The following is a 17,653-nucleotide window of genomic DNA, read 5'->3' as shown; positions in this document are numbered from 1 at the left end:
CCGCTCTCAAAGGTGGAGCGGGTACCACGGAGAAGGGCAGGCTGGCTGCCGCTTGTCCTCTCTCACCCTTTCCGCCCTGAGGTGCAGCAGGGTGGCCTTCGTCAGGTGCCCGCACCTCCACACTGCACGTTCCAGTCTCCAGAGCTGTGTACGCTTCTGTTCCTTCTAAATCACCCACTCCGTGGTATACTGCTCCAACAGTCCAAGGCTATATAATCTTTAACTGTGCCTTGGGTAGTAAATACATAAACTGTTCTTCCCTTGGGATGGCTTATGGTGCCGTGGGTTAAGCCACAACCTGTGATGCCACCATCCCATTCTGGAGGGCCAGGTTGTGTCCTCGCTGCTCCGGTTCCAATCCAGCTCCTTGCTAATGCACTTGGGGAGGCAGCAGAAGATGGCCCAGGGCTAGGGCCCCTGCCACCTATGTGGGAGAGCAGCCTAGCCCAGCCCAGTCTGTTGCAGCCATCTGGGGAGTGAACCAGTGGATGGAAGATCCGCAGATGGAACAGAGCTGCCCCCCAAATGCTCTGGAACTGCCCCCTCCCGTCAGTCTCCCCAACCCCAGCCTTGGCTGCTACTGCTCACTGTCACTAGAGACTCACCGCAGTGCCCTGGAGAGGGGCCCGTACGACCGCGTCAACAGCCTGCTCCCCTTAACTGTGAGTGCAATCTGTTGTACGAACACAGCACTCCTGTTAAAGGACACCTGTTCCCACACGGCCTGAGGTCCAGGCCTGTCTCAGAGGCAGGCAGTCGCGTCCCGGTCCCTGCTCACCCCTTCACTACTCACCGCGCGAAGACGGTGCCGCTGCCGCCCGGGAACGTGTAGGGGTGCTGCTTCCGGAACACGTGTCCCACGCGGCTGCACGGGATGATCTCCAGGCTGCCACCGCACTGCCACACGCGGAACGAGATCTCTGGGATGGTGGAGGAGACACAGGTGACCCAGAGAGTCGGGGGGCAGCTCTGCACCGGCCCGTGGGGACCTGCTAAGGGACTGGCTCCTTCCAGGGTATGGTCCAGAGCTGTCCACAGGGGGCATATCCGGCACACCTTGGATCTTCAGGGTAATGCAGAACTCTCTCCCGGGGGTTAAAAATTCCAAGGCCTTTCCTGTCCAAATGCCTTCTTCAACCCAAACCCTGCCTAGAGGGCAGTGCGTCACCAAAAGCCCTTAAAGAGTGCCGTGACACAGCCTAAAGCAGCTTCCAGGCAAAGGGCCTCTGGAGCAGAGACACCACCTCTGACTGTGACACCTTAGAATAATGGAGAAAGTCGGGGCTGGCGCTGTGGTGCAGTGAGTTAAGCCCCAGCCTGCAGCGCTGACTTCCCATATGAGCGCTGGTTCAAGTCCCGGCTACTGCACTTCCGATCCAGCTCTCTGCTATGGCCTGGGAAAGCAGTAGAAGATGGCCCAAGTCCTTGGGTCCCTGCACCCATGTGGGAGTCCCAGAAGAAGCTCCTGGCTCCTGGCTTCAGATGAGCTCAGCTCTGGCCGTTGCGGTCATTTGGGGATTGAACCAGTGAAATGGAAGACCTCTTTCTGTAACTCTTTCAAATAAATAAAATAATTCTCTCTCTAAAAAAAAAAAAAAGAAGAAGAAGAAGAAGAAGAAGAAGAAGAATGGACAAAGTAACAGGTGGCCCAGTCTTTGATTTGAGACAAAATAAAAAAATGACCATGGCCTCTGTTGTAAGTAAAAAGTTCTCAGAATGACAAGGGGCCTCAGTTTCCCCCCTGTCCCCCCGGGATTCCCTCCCCCAAGGATAAAAGCCATTGAACATCGTTCAACAGACAGGAGGGGCGGCTCAGGACCCGAAAGTCAAGGCTTCCCGAGAAACAAGCCAAAAGAAATCACGAGCCCTGAAAAAAACGAACCAAGCAGACAAAATACGAGCGTCCTCCTGTCTTTCACGCAGTGAAAAGGAGGGAGCTACCTTTGTAGACTACAGTCTGTAACATTTCATTGCTCCTAAACCTGGGTAGAAATGAGGTCCATGGTTATTAAAAAAGAAATTAGGCCACATTAGAGCCATTCATGAAAATCATCACGAAGGGGTTAATTGCCAAGGCCTCCTCCACCCAGTCTGACTTCCCAGATTACAATACAGTCCACCCCCAGCCTCCAACAGCTCACTCTCGCTCTGCCTGGCTGGAGGCACCAGGGTTGTTTCCCTCATCCCTGCAGGTCTGCATTCCAAATCCCTGGATCCTCGGCCTCTCCCTTTAAGGACTTTCTCTGTCTTCTGGCATGCTGTGTGCTAACAAACAGGCACACGTTCTGTGACTGACGCAAGGCGCTCCCAGGAGTGTGTGGGTGCTGTGTGCACACACGGAGGTCTTCTAAAGTTCTCCTCCCCACGCACCCTGCCCTGCCCTAGCTGCCCGCCACGAGCGGGATACGTACCCAGGTTCTCTCCACCCCACACGTCCATCATCATGTCGTACTTCCCCAGCTCCTCGAAGTAGAACTTGTCCATCACGAACAGCCCACCGGCAATCATGGGTGTTCTGGAGAGGCAGGAAGAGAGGGGGAAGAGACGGTCGCACCCTTCGCCAAAGCCAAGCCCCAGCTGACCTCCAGGACGCTGCACATGGCCTTGTTCCAGGCCCTGAGCCCTGGGTGCCTCTGTCTGCCTCACTATTTCTGCCTTCAGTGTCTCCCCCTGGCTTTGCCTGAGCTGTCCCACAGTGCCCGGGGCTGGCCTGAACCTCCCCTGGGAGGGCCTCACTGTGGCCGCTGGGACCTCTTGCTGACTCTGGGACTCTGCCTTTTTATGTCTCAGTCCCCTTATAGGGTAATTAAAGAAACTACCAAAAATCACACTCACACACACACACACACACACACACGGCTCCTAGCACACTCAGGAGGTGCTTGGAAGCATCAGTTCCAATAGTCACTGTCACGGGTCGGCCTTCTCCTCCCTAAGGGGGGACCCGGCCCTGGGCAGGAGTGCACCCTGGGGCGTTTCTGAGCCCCCGACTTGGTTCCCAGGGCAGATACTACGAGAATTGAGTGGGGAGTGCTGGTGGCTCTAAGCGGTGAAGTGCCAGGCAACGTCTTTCAGGGTTTGGTGCTTGGCAGGAGCCATCTGCATGAACTGGGTGTCCCCCGTGCCCTCTCAGCCTGAGAAGGCGATCCCAACTCCCAGCCAGGATCCCCTGTGCAGCCTGGAAGTCTCGGAGCACACGGGAGCTGGTCTGTGGGCCCACGAGGAGTTGACACCTGCCTGGGGGTTGGGGGAGTGACCAGGAAGGGGAGGCGGCAGCAGGACCCACGCTGGCCCACTGTCCCCTCTTCCAGGAAGTCCCTGAGATCAACCTGGGGCCCCTATTCTGCTACAGGAACCATACATCAAACAAGAAGGGACACACAGAACTGGCAGATTTGCCTCATAAATATCCACCAGACTTCACCTGGGAAAAAGATACCTCAGCGGACATTACTCTATGATCTGGTGCACAGGTACCTGTCTGTGAGCTAAGATGACAGAAGATGGCAGGGCAGGAGGTGAAGGGCCTGGCTAGGTCTCCAGGTAACACAGGCCCTGCAGCAGGGCCAGAGGCAGCTCTCACCTGCAAGGGGCTCCCCAGGGGCCGGCCAGCACTTACTTTATGGGGGCAACAGGGTTTCCTTGCCGGGACCTTCTCTGTTCAGGTGTCATGTAATCCCACTTGAACACCAAGTTCCAATCAAAACCTGCCGGCCGGGAAGAGAAAGCAGGGTGCTGACAAGGGGCTGGCTCCTGCCACCCAGCCCGCCCCAGTGGAAAACATTCGGCGTCTGGATGAGGCTGATTGAAAACCAAAATGAAGCAAAAAGATGGAGAGGATATGAAGGAGACAGTCAGCACCTGAGAGGTGGTGTTGGGGGAGAGAGGTGGGTGGGTAAGGCGTCCATTAAAATCTTCACCCTGCCAGCCCCCAGAAAGAAAATCAGGGTGGGCCTTTTCTGATATCCAGGTGCAGAAGCAAAAATGTAGCATGCACAGAGCGCCGGGGTGTGTGCTGGAGCACCACTGCACATCCAAGGGCTCTAAGAAGGCAAAGGAAAGAGTGACCAAGAAGACCGCTGGCCACCTCCTCCAGTGCTGCCCTGCAATGGGAATGCAGCAGAGGGCACAGGGGTCATGGGTTCCCTGGGTCGGCAAACTTGATCTTGGCAGTCTCTCTCACTTGCACGAGAAATTGTCTTTGTGGCAAGAACAGGGTGGGGACAAGGAAGACATGTGAAAACTCTCAGATGAAAACGAGCGGGGGGGAGTCGCCAAACTGGACAAACAAAAATTTGGCACCTGCCCTGTTTCAGTTTTAGGGCCCACAGACCACTCAGGGTCTGGACCCAGTCTTGGTTTCGGGCGTTTGCAGGGCCCCAGCAGTAGGGTCTCCTCTGTGCTTCCCAGAGAACCGGCAGCACTCGGAGCTCCACCTGCTGCGGCTCTCCAAGCACATCCAGAGACCCCCTTCTCAGGGAGCTTGTGGCTCTAGCCGCTGCACTTCCAGCCAAACCTAATCACTCCAGGCCACCTACCTTTCAGCCCTGCGCCAGCAGGTTAAGCTCTCTGCCAGCCGGCGTTTTGTCAACAGGGCTCTCGCAAGGCCACGTTTGATTTCTCATCTGCGTGCTCGGAATTCAGGGTTCGTCTGCCCTGGTGGCCTCCGTGCCGAGGGCTCCTGGGCCAGCTCAGCAAGCCTGACCAGAGGCTTTGGGACACAAAGATCTCTCAGCTGTCTCTCAACAGGGTAGGGGGCAGGCTCAGCAAGAGGGCACTGACAGCAACACACAGAAGGGAGTCGTCGCAGGCCCTCCCCAGCATCTCCTTAGGCAGACAAATGCAAATCTGCCCCAAATGCACCGCGTGCAAACCAGAAAAAGTCGCGTCCTGGCCGTTTCTCTAACAGAGACTATGAATAATCAGCATGCCATTACCTTTTACTTTTTATGTCTGTGATTCTTATTATGTGTCCTATGAATCTGGACCAAACGGACAAGCTGTATTAGATTAAAAGTCCGCTAGGCACGTCATCCCTGATTTTTTTTTCACGATGCTCTACCAGTGATTCTGGCCCCATTCTTCAGACCCAGCAGAAGGCTTGCAACCGCTCTCCAAGTGCCCCACTGTCCTTGTACCTGCTCGGACCTGGGCAGCTACGCTGGGAGAAGCACAGGCCCTGAGATAGCTCCTCTAAGTACTTGGGAGAAAGAGCTGCCTTGAACATGCAAGCCCTCTGGTATCTATGGGGTCTGTCCTTAAATTTTAAAGCCCAAACACTCTACTTCTTACCCTGGGCTATCAATCGGTCCTGAGGTCTATCTTTCCCAACTTCAATACAGCACCCCCATCCCCCCAAGCACGCCACCCTCTTGGTGTCCCTGGGAAGGGGGCTGCTTGGTCACATCCAATTGCAGCAAATGCCAATGCAGTGCTGTCTTCATGCGGGCTACCTGAGTCCCTCTACAAGCCTCAGTGGCTTGCAGGGTTATTGTACCATTTCTCAGGTGGAAAAACTGAGGAGCAGAGGAAAACAGCCCACCCACAATGACAAGGCCTGTAAGAGGCAGGTGGGGCTGAAGTCCCGTCTCACAAAGCAGTCCTAGCATCCTGGTTTCTCAGTAGGGGCCTGATGTTTTTTCTACCGAGAGGACACTGTGGTGCAGTGGATCATGCTGCTGCCTGGGATGCCTGCACCCTACACTGGAGTGCAGATTCGAGTCCCAACTCTTGCCTTTGATATTTAAAGGGAGACCTCATGGCCTACACGCGCACGGTGGGGTCTGCAGCTGGCCACAGGCTGAGGGACAGTCACCAAGGTGGACATACACAGCCCACACAGGCCAAGGCTGTTTGGGGCCTGTGATACTTTTGATGAGGCGGCAGGGGCACTTTGGACAAATGGCTCCCGGGGCTCTGCAGGTGGCGAATGTGCAGGGTCACACATGGAGGACGTGAGGACCCAGAGTCGTTCAAACACGAGGTGGCCCAGGGTCACGGCACACACAAGGGGCAGGAACCACAGGGCTGGGTGGTGATGGGGAGCTGTCACCGCACCTGGTCTCCCTCTGGGGGCGTGGGGCTCACGCAAGAGGGCTGGGGAGAGAGGAGGCACAGGTAGGCTCCAGCCCTCCCGCTCCGCGAAGCCTCAGCTCTGCGGGGCAGAGGTGCAATGGGAGAACAAGGAGATAGGGTGCAACAGAACAGGAAGCTCTGTAGGGAAGCCCTGCTGTTTCTCGGTCTCCTTGCGAAGCCCGACTTGCTAAGCACACACACGCTCTGCACTGGGAGCACGCTCACTGTGGTGGAAGCTCTGCCGTCACCCCGCTCCTGCACTGGGAGGGAGACCGCACGCGCTGGGCAGGTGCACGGCGACGGACACCTACCGCCCTTCAGGTCGGCAGACGCCCCCACGTACTGGAAGTTGTCCATGTTAATGACGTCGATGATGGGAGACACGACCCGAGTCCTGTCCTGCAATGCGGATGCAGACGAGGTGAGAATGGGCAACCCCACCCGAAGTGTTCCCGCGAGGCAGTCACGACGGGGCACACCCTCAGCGCCATCACCCTGCGCCAGGGCGGGTGCCCACCTCCCCATTTCACAGATTTCACCCCTACACAGGCGGAGCTCGGCTGTTATCAGGCTGTGAGCTGTAGTCAGCCTTAGGAATAGGCCCACGGCTAAAACAGCCACACGACAAGATCAGGAATGTACTTCTATGGCGAAATGTGGAGAGTGTGTGTGTGTGTGTGAGAGAGAGAGAGAGAGAGACAGACAGACAGACAGTCAGTATTATTGCAGAAGGTAAACCAAATCAACCAGAGAATTCCAGATTCTAAATCTGCCTCAGCTGTGATTCTCCCAAGAAGGGATCTCCCCCTGCGATGGAGCCATGTCTCTGTGCTACCCCATTATCATCTCGTAAGTTTCTGAACAGGCTTCTGGGACCTCTTTAAATCTGAATGACTGATGCAGGTGAGAGACACTGCAACTCTGCCTCGTGCTGACAGTCAACAAAGAGCGACTGCTTTCCTGCAGCCATTCACAGAACCCCCGTTAGCCAGAAGAAAGGAAAACAACTCAGCAGCGCAATCAGCAGCGCTAAGAACACAATACCTCAAGGAGCAAACCAAGAGAACATCATCAAGTGCCAGCGCCTCTTAGGTGGCCATTACAGGGAAAAGCCAGGAGGATGAAATCCGCCTGGCCTGGCCCACCCTGGCCTGGTGCTGGAGTCAAGCACACTTTACGTCTCTTTTTGATAGGATTTGGATGAGTGAGGATTAACAGGCTCAGCCCCAGTGCTCCCTGGTTTAGGGGCGGCGTGTGAAGCTGCTCTGAGCACAGGAACGTGGGTTCTGCTTTCCTGGTGGAGGGAGAGGTGGCGGTGGTGGGAGGGATGGGTGCCAAGAGGGGTCCTTCTCCCATGCAGGTGTGGGGAGGGACGTGGGACAGAGAAACCTGCTCTGGCCGGATGTGTGAGGAAAGTTCGCCAAATCCCACCTGTCAAATGGAGGTGCTACCTGCACTAAAGGGTTCATATCAAAAGCACCTAGCATGGACTTCCAGTTCAGTGAAGAGCGGTGCACAGGAATTCTCGCAATTACTGGCAGCCTGTGGTTATTCAGTATTTCCTGACTCGCTGCCCGCCAGCTACCCCTGCTATGCTGCAGGCGGAAGACCGTGCTCATTTTCCATTTCTGGAGTAGTTTCATTAAGCTTGTTATCTCCCCCAAGGAAACACTTTCTTAGTAGGAAGGAAGCAAAGTCAATAAAACCAGTGGAAGGCACGAGAAATAATCCAAGGCCAAATGTGGCACTGGTGTGATGTTTCCAGAAAGGCAGAGGGTGCAGGAAGTGGAGGCAGGAAGCGGCAGCTGCACCTGGCCACGGTGTGGTCATCACCCTGCATTCTCCCCAGGAACCTGGGGCAGGCTGGGCTGACCCCTCCTCACAGGCCGTGGAGGGGCGGCGCCCACACTCCTCCCCCTCCCCGCCCCGCTCCCCCCTCAGACACGGGCATCAGAAGGCAGGAGTTGGATGCAGAGCTGCAGGCCAAGAAGGCAGAGGCTCCTAGGTGTAACAAAGGGGCTCCCACCCGCCTCCCTCAACTCTGTCTCGCAGCTGCCTGGTGACCGTTCCTCCTCCTCAGAAGACTCCCCCAGCCAACAAGGCGGTCAAAGGAACGCTCAAAGGCATCAAGAAACCCACAGGCAGCTCGCTGCCCCTCAGCCTCCCCCAGGCCCCCGCCCCGCCCCTCCCAGGCACCTCCCACCTGCTGGGCCCGCCGGGCCTCACCTCTGCCACCCTCTCCAGGAGCGGCTCCAGCCAGTGCTCGTTGCACTCACAGTGGCTGTCCAGGAAGGTCAGGACCTTGGCTTGGGCGGCATCGGCCCCGCGGACTCGCGAGCGCATCAGGCCTGCGGGTGTGAGTTGCGAAGTGCATCAGGGGAGAGACCGCGGCAGGGAGAAGAGCAGGCCCGGCCCGCAGGGCAGCTCACCGCCAGCTTGGCGCGCAGGGTCAACACTGCCCTGAGGTCACCAAGACAGCGCTCTGGGAGGAGCTCTCAAAACAGCAGTTACTCGGGTGACGGGAAGACGGCTTCCTTGGAACGGCTGTCCTCCGAGAAAGGCCTTTGTGGACTGAAGTCTCCCACGTGGCATGCTCAAAGCCACTTTTCTTCTGGCACAGCAACAGACTCTCCTGAATAACTGGGCTCACGGAGGTGTCCCCCACACATGTCCAGTGCTAATGGTGCTGCCTTTCGTGGTGGCAACATCAGCAAGAGGCCACGAATGTCTGCCTTCTAAGACTCGTCACAGACAAATAACGTACATGGCGAAACCTGGTTGTCTGGCTTTTACGCAAAATTACACTATACTGTCAACTTATAAATATAAACTATGGATCTGTGATCTGTTAATAACACACATTTTCCTTCTGACGCACAGTTTTATTATAAACAGTACACTCATTCGTGGAAACTGTCACCGACGGCTTTGGCTGACTGCTGGGCTATGCGGAGGGAGACAATGTGGCGCCTCACAACCAGTGAGGGCACGTGATTTAAGTTTCTTTGTGCATGGTCAAAACTGATTCTCAACGATTCTTACATAGCTGCATGCTAAGGCAGGGAGAAAATGAGAGATTCCTAATTCTGGTAACAGTAAAGTTGGTTGCTTGCATTGAGCAAACCCTTGCTCTGACAACAATGATAAAGTCCAACTAAACTATTAAAACAAAGCAAACAAACAACTCAAAGTGTTGGAGAGAAGCCTGAAGCCCTCAAAAGCTAGAGGGGTTCCAACCTTTGAAACACGAAGATAACATGGAGTGAGAGCTCTCTCTCTATGCTGTTCCCTTAAAGACATTCTCCAATCCCCCGCAATGTAGTCCTCTTTGGTGTGGGGTCAGAGGACAGAGCTTAGGGCTTCTAGAGTGGTTAGAAACTGAAGGAGGGGATCACACAGAGGAAGCAAGCCCCGAATCTGGTGATACCCTTTCCTTAAATCCTTGGCTGACTCCTCACTCTCTAAGGAGTCCACAAAAAGCATCAGTTAGAAGACAAGAAAAGATCAAGATACCAGCTGTTCTCTACTGCACTGGACACAGAGTTTGGAATTTGAGTTCTGCCAAGTTAAAAGGATTTGGTAAACATTTCAGTTCTTCCACAGAAACTCCAAGAGCAATCAGCCTGTCTCAGGAATAGAGAACTTGCCCCAGACATACTCATCATAGCAAAGTACAAAGACAGGTCTACACAACTGCAGAGTCAGTCATCAGCCAGCAATTTAACTGGCCAGTGTAACAAAGACAAGGAGCATAATCCAGCTTCTTAACCACAAATAATCTATATAATGCCCATCATAAAGTAAAAAGTCACTGGGCATGAGAAAAAAATGGAAAATGTGGTCTATAACCAAAACAAAAAGTAAATAAACTCACCCTAAGATGACCCAGATGTGGAATCAGCAGACGAAGATTTAACAGCAGATATAACCACGCTAAGAAACTCAAAGAAGTGGTGGTTTTAAATAGTGAACACAGGGAGAATTAAGAGGCAAATGGCAACCCTAAGATGGAACCAGATGGGTTTTCCAAAGCTGAAAAAATGAAATTATTTGAAATGAAAAATTCACTGACTGATCTTAATAGCAGATTGGAGATGGCAGAAAGACCAGTGAACTTGAAGACTGATCAATAGGAATAAATCTATCTGATGAACAGGGAGAAAAAATATTAAAGAAAAAAAATTTAAGGAGCTGGTGCTGTGGCACAGCAGGTAAAGCCACTGTGTGCAGCCGGCAACCCATATGGGTGCCAATTCGAGTCCTGGCTGCTCCACTTCCAATCCGACTCTCTGCTATGGCCTGGGAAAGCAGCAGAAGATGGCCCGAGTCCTTGGGACCCTGCACCTGTGAGAGAGACCCAGAGGAAGCTCCTTGCTCCTGGCTTCAGATTGGCCCAGCTCCAGCCATTGCAGCCACTGGGCAGTGAATGAGCAGATAGAAGCTCTCTCTCTCTCTCGCTCTCCATCTTTCTGCCTCTGCCTCTCTGTAACTCTACCTCTCAAATAAACAAATAAATCTTCAAAAAAAAAAAATTTTAAGTGTCCTATGGGACAGTATCAAGTGGTAATAATACAGGCACAAATGGAGTCCAAGAATAAGGCTGAAAAAAATACATGAAGAAATAAATGGCCAAAAATTTCCCAAACTTGGTGGAAAATGTCAATCTTACAAACTCAGGGGGATCAACAAATCTGAAACAGGAGAAGAATAAGGGAAACTAAGCTTAGGTACATTATAGACAAAACAAAGATGAAGAGAATCTGAGGGCCGGTGCTGTGGCATAGCAGGTTAAATCCCTGGCCTGCAGTGCCGGCATTCCACGTGGGCGCCAAATCAAGTCTCAGCTGCTCCGCTTCCAATCCAGCTCCCTGCTAATGCACCTGGGAAGGCAGCAGAAGACAGCCCAAGTCTTTGGGTTCCTGCACCCACATGGGAGACCAGGAAGAAGCTCTTGGCTCCTGGCATCATATCGGCTCAGCTCCAGCCATTGCGGCCGTTTGGGGAGTGAACTAGCTGATGGAAGATCTCTCTATATATATTCTCTTTCAAATAAATAAAATAAATATATCTTTAAAAAAATAAGAGAATCTGGAAAGCAGCCAGAGAACATGACCTGTAATATACAAGGGAGCACAATATGAATGATGTCTACATCTAGACAGGGAAATCCAAGACAGATACTGGAATGAACTTTTTTAAAGTGCTGAAAGAAAAAGTAATGGTCAACTCAGACTTCCTCAATAATGAAGGATAAAGAAAGACAGAAGAGCTGAGAACTGCTGCTGCCTACAAGACAGTTTTTTTTTGTTTGTTTTGTTTTGTTTTGTTTTGACAGGCAGAGTTAGTGAGAGAGAGACAGACAGAGAGAAAGGTCTTCCCTCCATTGGTTCACTCCCCAAATGGCCACTACAGCCAATGCTGAGCTGATCCGAAGCCAGGAGCCAGGTGCTTCTTCCTGGTCTCCCATGCAGGTGCAGGGGCCCAAGCACTTGGGCTATCCTCCACTGCCCTCCTGGGCCACAGCAGAGAGCTGGACTGGAAGAGGAGCAACCGGGACTAGAACCTGGTGCCTATATGGGATGCCGGAGCTGCAAGCAGGAGACTAACCAACTGAGCCATGGCGCCGGCCTCTACAAGACAGTTCTAAAGGAAATTGTTTGGGCTAAAGGGAAATGACATTAGATGGAAGCTTGAGTCTATGGAAAGAAGTGAAGAAATTGAGAGTGAACAGTTTGAGGGTAAGCTTAACTGTCTTTACACAGTCTTGTCTTAGCTTTTAAACTGATTATCTGAAGCAGAAATTTAACACTGTCTTGTGAGGCCTAAGACATGTAGAAGGCAAATATGATAACAACAGTACACAGGAGAGGGAACAGAACTGAACTCTTGCAAGGTTCTTACATTTTATGTAATGTAGGATGGCACTGACTCTAAGCAACTCAGCTATAAATTTAGAAAGTACGCTTTGGGGGCTGGCATCCACCACCTGTTACACTGGCATCCAATATTGGGACACTGATTGGAGTCCACTGCTCTACTTGTGACCCAGCTCCCTGCTAATGCAACTGGGAAGGCAGTGGATGATGGCCCAAGTGCTTGGAACCGTCCTGCCACTTGGGAGACCCAAATGGAACTCCCGGCTCCTGGCTTCAGCCTGGCTCAGCCCTGGCTGTTGTGGCTATTTGGGAAGCAAACCAGCAGCTGGAAGACCTTTCTCTGTCCTTCCTTCTGTCTTTGGTGCTGTGTCTTTCAAGTAAATAAATGAATGAACCTTAAAAAACGTCTGCTGTAATCTCAGCACAACCACTACAAAATAATAAGTATAGCTAAGAAACGCCAAGAAAGATTAAAATGCAATACTTAAAAAAACTAATCCAAAAGAAGGCAAGAAAAGTAGAGACAGAGAAATAAAAAGGAAAAAGCACACAAGAGGAGACAGCACTGTGGTGCAGCAGATTAAGTCGCCTTTTGCGAGGCCAGCATCCCGTGCCAGAGTGCTGGTTTGAGTCCCAGCTGCTCCACTTCTGATCTAGTTCCCTGCTAATGTGGTTGGGAAGGCAACAGAAAATATCCCGAGTTCTTGGGCCCCTGCCATGCACCTGGGAGGCCCAAATGGAGTTCCAGGCTCCTGGCTTCCGTCTCACACAGCCCTGGCTGTTGTGGCCATTTGGGGAGTGAACCAGTACACAGATGATCTCTGTTTCTCTCTCTTTCTCTCTGCCAAATAAATAAATCTAAGACAACTACATGAGACTAATGTAGAATAAAACAGTAGATCCAAATCTAGCTAGACCAATAATGACATCACATGGAAACAGAATGAACACTCCAATTTAAAAGTAAAGATTGTTATAGTGGTTTAAAAAAAAAAGGGCAAGATTTGCTATAATCTGTCTATAAGAGACACAGATTTAAAAGGATAGAAACGGATACAAACACAAAGCATAAGGAAACTGGTATAGCTTAATTTATATTGGACAGAGTAGACTTCAAGACATGCATTATTACCAGAGGCAGAGAGGTATTCCATTTTTGAACAGGATAAATTCATCAGGAAGATATAATATTCATAAATGTGTACATACATAGTAGCCTCCAAACATATAGATGAAAAGCTGTCGGTGTAATGGGAAAAAAAAAAAAAAATCCTCCGCCAAGGTTGGAGATGTTAACAATCTTCCTTCAGTAACTGATACAGAGTAGACCAAGAAAGGTTGCTGAGCTCTGAAACAGCTGAATATCACTGACCACTCTGATGTAACATTTATATAGAGACCATGAGGCTGGACCCTGCAGAACTTGTCAAACACAGCTGTTGCCACAGATAGACTGGAAGTCTTGCAGAGTATATTCTCTGAAAATATGGAATTAAGTTAGAAATCAATAACCAAAAGACGAGGCTTGCACTGTGGCATAGCAGATAAAGCTGCCGCCTGCAGTGCCGGCATCCCATATAGCTGCCAGTTTGAGTCTTGGCTGCTGCACTTCCAATCCAGCTTTCTACTATGGGCCTAGGAAAGCACTAGAAAATGGCCCAAGTCCTTGGGCCACTGCACTCGCATGGGAGACCTGCCTGGAGGAAGCTTCTGGCTCCTGGCTTCGGATCAGCCCGGCTCAGGCTGTTGCAGCCATCTGGGGAGTGAACCAGGGGATGGAAGACCTCTCTCTCTCTCTCTCTCTCTGCCTCTCTGTAACTCTGCCTTTCAAATAAATAAATAGATCTTAAAAAAAATAACCAAAAGACACCTTTAAAAACGCAAATATCTGGAATATAAAAAACTTAATCATTGGGTCAAAGAAGAAATCATAAAGGAAACTAGAAAATATGTCAGCACTACTGAGCCTAAGGCTGCCCCTCCACTACTTCAGTGTTGTGTACAACTGACTGCTTCTGTCATCTAGCAGCATCATGAGAAGCGTCTGTGTGTTACACACATAAGATTGACGCACACACACATATACAAGTACAGATGTATGTGTGAGTGTGAACATGTATCCACGTATGCTCTCACTCACACTTCCTCCATAGTCTGGTCCCCCATAACCTTTTCTCTTCTTCCTTCTCAAAACAACCTATCAGTATGAGTTCTTACCCAAATAAACATCCCAATCTCAAGCAATGAGAAGCTGGCATCTAGAAGTATTGCCTTGATTTCTAAGCAGGTTAAAGGCCAGCAAATGACTAATCAGGTATAAATTGCCCACATGAAACAGAATTCTCTCTCTTCTCTGTTTCTTCTTCTTCCTCTTGTTTCTTCTTTGGTCTGTACTACCTTGTTCTCTTTTTAGGTGATGGGATGGGATGGCAGATGCCTTGGGTTTAAATTCATTAAGTTATTGTATGGGTTATTTAGGGGGTAAAAATAGTGCAACAAATCACAAGATTTCTGATGCATTCCAGATTTGGAGGACTCAGACGAGTCCACCAACAGGACTCTTGTAGGGGCAAGGCCTACCCTACTCGGCGAATGTCTGGGTTGATGACCTTAGTTGGTTAAAATACAGTGCTGGCTGCGTTGCTCTAACAGGCTCAGTCACCGTGTTGCCTGAGTAGATTCTCGGCTCCAGCTGGACCACCCAGAGGACTAGGAGAGTCTGCACTGATCAAGAAGACAGCCAGCAGGCCCAGGTCAGCGGGGTCATCCTCAAATAGCCTAAGTGGCATAGGTTTCAAAGCTCTGCCATTTCTTTATGTGGAAAGAGTTCTCAGGCTGCAGTGGAGTCTAAATTCCAGCCACGAGGCTCTCTAACAGCACCCGGTGCTCTAGATGTTAATTACACTGTGATTAGAGCTTCCTTTCCAGGCACTCCAAAATCCTACTCTTCCCCCTTTGGCGCTTCTCTTATGACTGCCAACAAAGTAGACTCCATGAGCTCAGCTCTGGCACAAACTAGACTGACAGCCGGTTCAGAGGCTGGCATTTGCAAGATCGCAGAAGCATATAATTGCCGTACTCTCTCTCAGTTTTGGATGGTTCACCTTCATCAGGCTGTCAAACTTGAATCCCAGCTATTTTATCAGATGCCTGGGGCATGGAGTCATTAAACTTCTCATTGCTAAATCTCTGTTTTTGTTCTAAACTCGCGTACTCAAGGGACTGATACGATTTCTTAGCTCGTGAAATAGAGAGAAGCCAATTTTCTAAATATGTAAATAAAAATGTAATCTGAACTCTGGTCCTAATAGACAATCTCAATTAGTTAAGCATTTAATATCTTTCCTGTGTTTGCTGGGAGAGAGCTCCCCAGTGGTTCTAGTAGACAGAGAGGGACAGTCAAGAAGACTAGACAATCAATCGCTCTTTTTCAGTCGAAGCTCTTCTTTATGACTGGACTTGGGAAAAGAAAAATCAGCATTCAACCGTCTTGGTACTGAATTCAGAAGTGAGTCTTACCTTCTCGCCGATCATTTCTAAGAACTCGCACTTTCTCAATTTTTCCCAAGAGAGCCCCGTCCTCAGCTGGGAAGAGAAAAGCTGTTTGAGTCTCCAGTGCACAGAGGGCCCTGCCTCCCAGCACAGCGATCCCCAGCCCTCTAAGGCCTGAACACCTCCTTGGGGGCCCCAAGAGGCGCCTCTTCTTTCTGGCTCCCTGATCCCTGGCCTGTTCGCTCTTCAACGGCACTCCCAACCCTGCGACGGGATGGGAAGGCGGGTGCTGGGAGGCGCCCGGGCGGCTGTGCGGGGCTCAGTACTTACGATCGTTGCTGTAGTCATCCACCAAGATGATTTCTTTTATGAGGTGGGGTGGACTTTTCTTAAGCACACTGAGAAAAGACAAAAAGACGCAGGTTGTGGGAATACAACTTGGAGTAGGGAATGCTTGTAACTTGGCTGGGAGAGTCAGCTGACAGAGTCTGCAGCCCCCTCTGACCACCCCGGCTGGACTGTGCCTGGGACCCAGCTGGGTCCGGCATCCTTGACAGAGAACAGCGCCCGTCAGGTGAGCCGGCCTCACCTGACCACCGTCCTCAGCAGAGCCGACCTGGCTTCATTGTGAAACGTGATCACCACGCTGGTGGCTGGCAGGTCCACCCGCCACTGCTTGCGCTGACACCTGCAGGGAGAGAAAGATGGCCCAGACTAGCCTCAGCCGGTTTCACTCTTCGAGAGAACAGGTGCACTGAACTGCCTGGACGGACACACTGTGATTAACTTGTTTTCTGCAGTCACTGGCCGGCTCTGAGACGGAGCGCCAGCGGGACAGAAGGAAACGGAAAAACACAATCAGAGCTATGCTTTAAGGAGATGGAAGATTTTGGCAAAGAGTAACATATTGAGAACATCTTTTTCACATGTTTGTAAAAAGCGTGTTTTAAAACAGAGCGATCTCATCTCGATTTGCATGAGATACACCTCGAGAGATGTGCTTTTCCCTGCTCATGGCAGTTACTTCCGTGGGGCAGGACCAACTGTGTGCCGCTGCTCTTTTCTGTTCTACTACAACAAGCAGGTGGTGCTCTGGTGATATCTGGAACCTGGCTCTCATCGAGAATGACGGACCCACTGTCTGCCCCCCCTTACGCTGGGCAGCAGAGACACGCGCCCGTCACCTTGTTGGGCCGTCTCCCAAAGGCCCAAGCGACGGTGGTGCAGGCTGCCAGCGACGGGGACCGGGGCCGTCAGTGCTCTCTTGTCCTTTAAGCAGGACTCAAAGAGCCCTGGGGCTACCCCTGACCGCAGAAATCGACTGAGGGGCCAGGTGCACGGAGTACAGGCAGATTTCAACACCATGCTTCTCAAGTCTGGGCTCTACAGACACAGGACTGGAAGAGCGCTGTGCGGCTACTTTAAAAGCAGGGCTCCTAACAGTGCCGTGGCACCATACACTCAAGTATACAGGAAAAGGCGGGCTCAGGCTCTGTGGAATCCAGCACAAGGCACCCTTGAAGGCAGCGCATGTGGCCCTGAAGAAGTAATGTGCCTGAGACTCCTGGGAGAGCTCAGGGCTGGTGACGGTCCCCAGCGACCGTGAAACCAGAGTTGCTCGATTGGTGGCGCAGTGAACACTAGCCTGGCAAAGGGAAGCGGGCGGCAAGAGCGACTTCGGAGGCTGGGAGGAGGAACAGGCCTTGGCAGTGAGGCAGCAGTGGGGACCTGCTCACGCTGATGATGGGCAGAACGTTCCTGCAGCCCCCGCAGGTGAGCCCACGCCACTGGCCTTGCAGAGTGGAGAAACCTTCCACGCACAAGACCAGTACGTTCAAATACAAAAACAGGCTTTTAGTTCTCAACGCAGTCTACCGTGGCTGCGAATTCTCTGCTCCCAGAACTGTCTTAAACAGGAAACCAGGGGAAAGCTCAGAAGACTTTTGACCGCATCTAAGTGGTTAAGGACTGAAGCGGCTGCTGGACACTGACCAGCGACTCCACCTGAAAGGGACGCAACGCCCCTTCAGGGAAGATGTTCCAGACAGCCACTGACCCTCGTGACCCGGCAAATCGCTCCAGAGGAGCAAGTTTGGAAAAGGAGCAAGGAAGGCGGTACAATCAAAAAGCAATCAGGCCAGAAGCACAGAATGGGCTTCTTTTGTTGATTTCCGCTATTACGGTGAGGCCTGCTTTAATTAATCACAAGA

The 17,653-nt window shown here is 51.6% G+C and overlaps 1 protein-coding gene across 2 annotated transcripts in view; it reads right to left on the bottom strand.

Moving 5' to 3' along the window:
- GALNT2 (polypeptide N-acetylgalactosaminyltransferase 2) overlaps window positions 1-17,653 on the bottom strand; it is a 195,039-nt gene that overhangs the window by 15,262 nt on the left and 162,124 nt on the right. For both annotated transcript variants that reach the window (XM_002717390.5, XM_051820693.2), the window contains exons 4-11: window positions 16,033-16,131; window positions 15,774-15,841; window positions 15,471-15,536; window positions 8,302-8,423; window positions 6,387-6,474; window positions 3,620-3,707; window positions 2,412-2,515; window positions 794-920 (exon numbers count right to left, since the gene is read on the bottom strand). In XM_002717390.5, the coding sequence (XP_002717436.2) occupies window positions 794-920; window positions 2,412-2,515; window positions 3,620-3,707; window positions 6,387-6,474; window positions 8,302-8,423; window positions 15,471-15,536; window positions 15,774-15,841; window positions 16,033-16,131 (762 nt within the window). The remainder of the gene's footprint in view (window positions 1-793; window positions 921-2,411; window positions 2,516-3,619; window positions 3,708-6,386; window positions 6,475-8,301; window positions 8,424-15,470; window positions 15,537-15,773; window positions 15,842-16,032; window positions 16,132-17,653) is intronic.

This window comes from Oryctolagus cuniculus, chromosome 13, assembly GCF_964237555.1.
Source record: "Oryctolagus cuniculus chromosome 13, mOryCun1.1, whole genome shotgun sequence".
Lineage (NCBI taxonomy): Eukaryota > Metazoa > Chordata > Mammalia > Lagomorpha > Leporidae > Oryctolagus > Oryctolagus cuniculus.
This window is presented reverse-complemented; position numbering and strand designations above follow the sequence as displayed.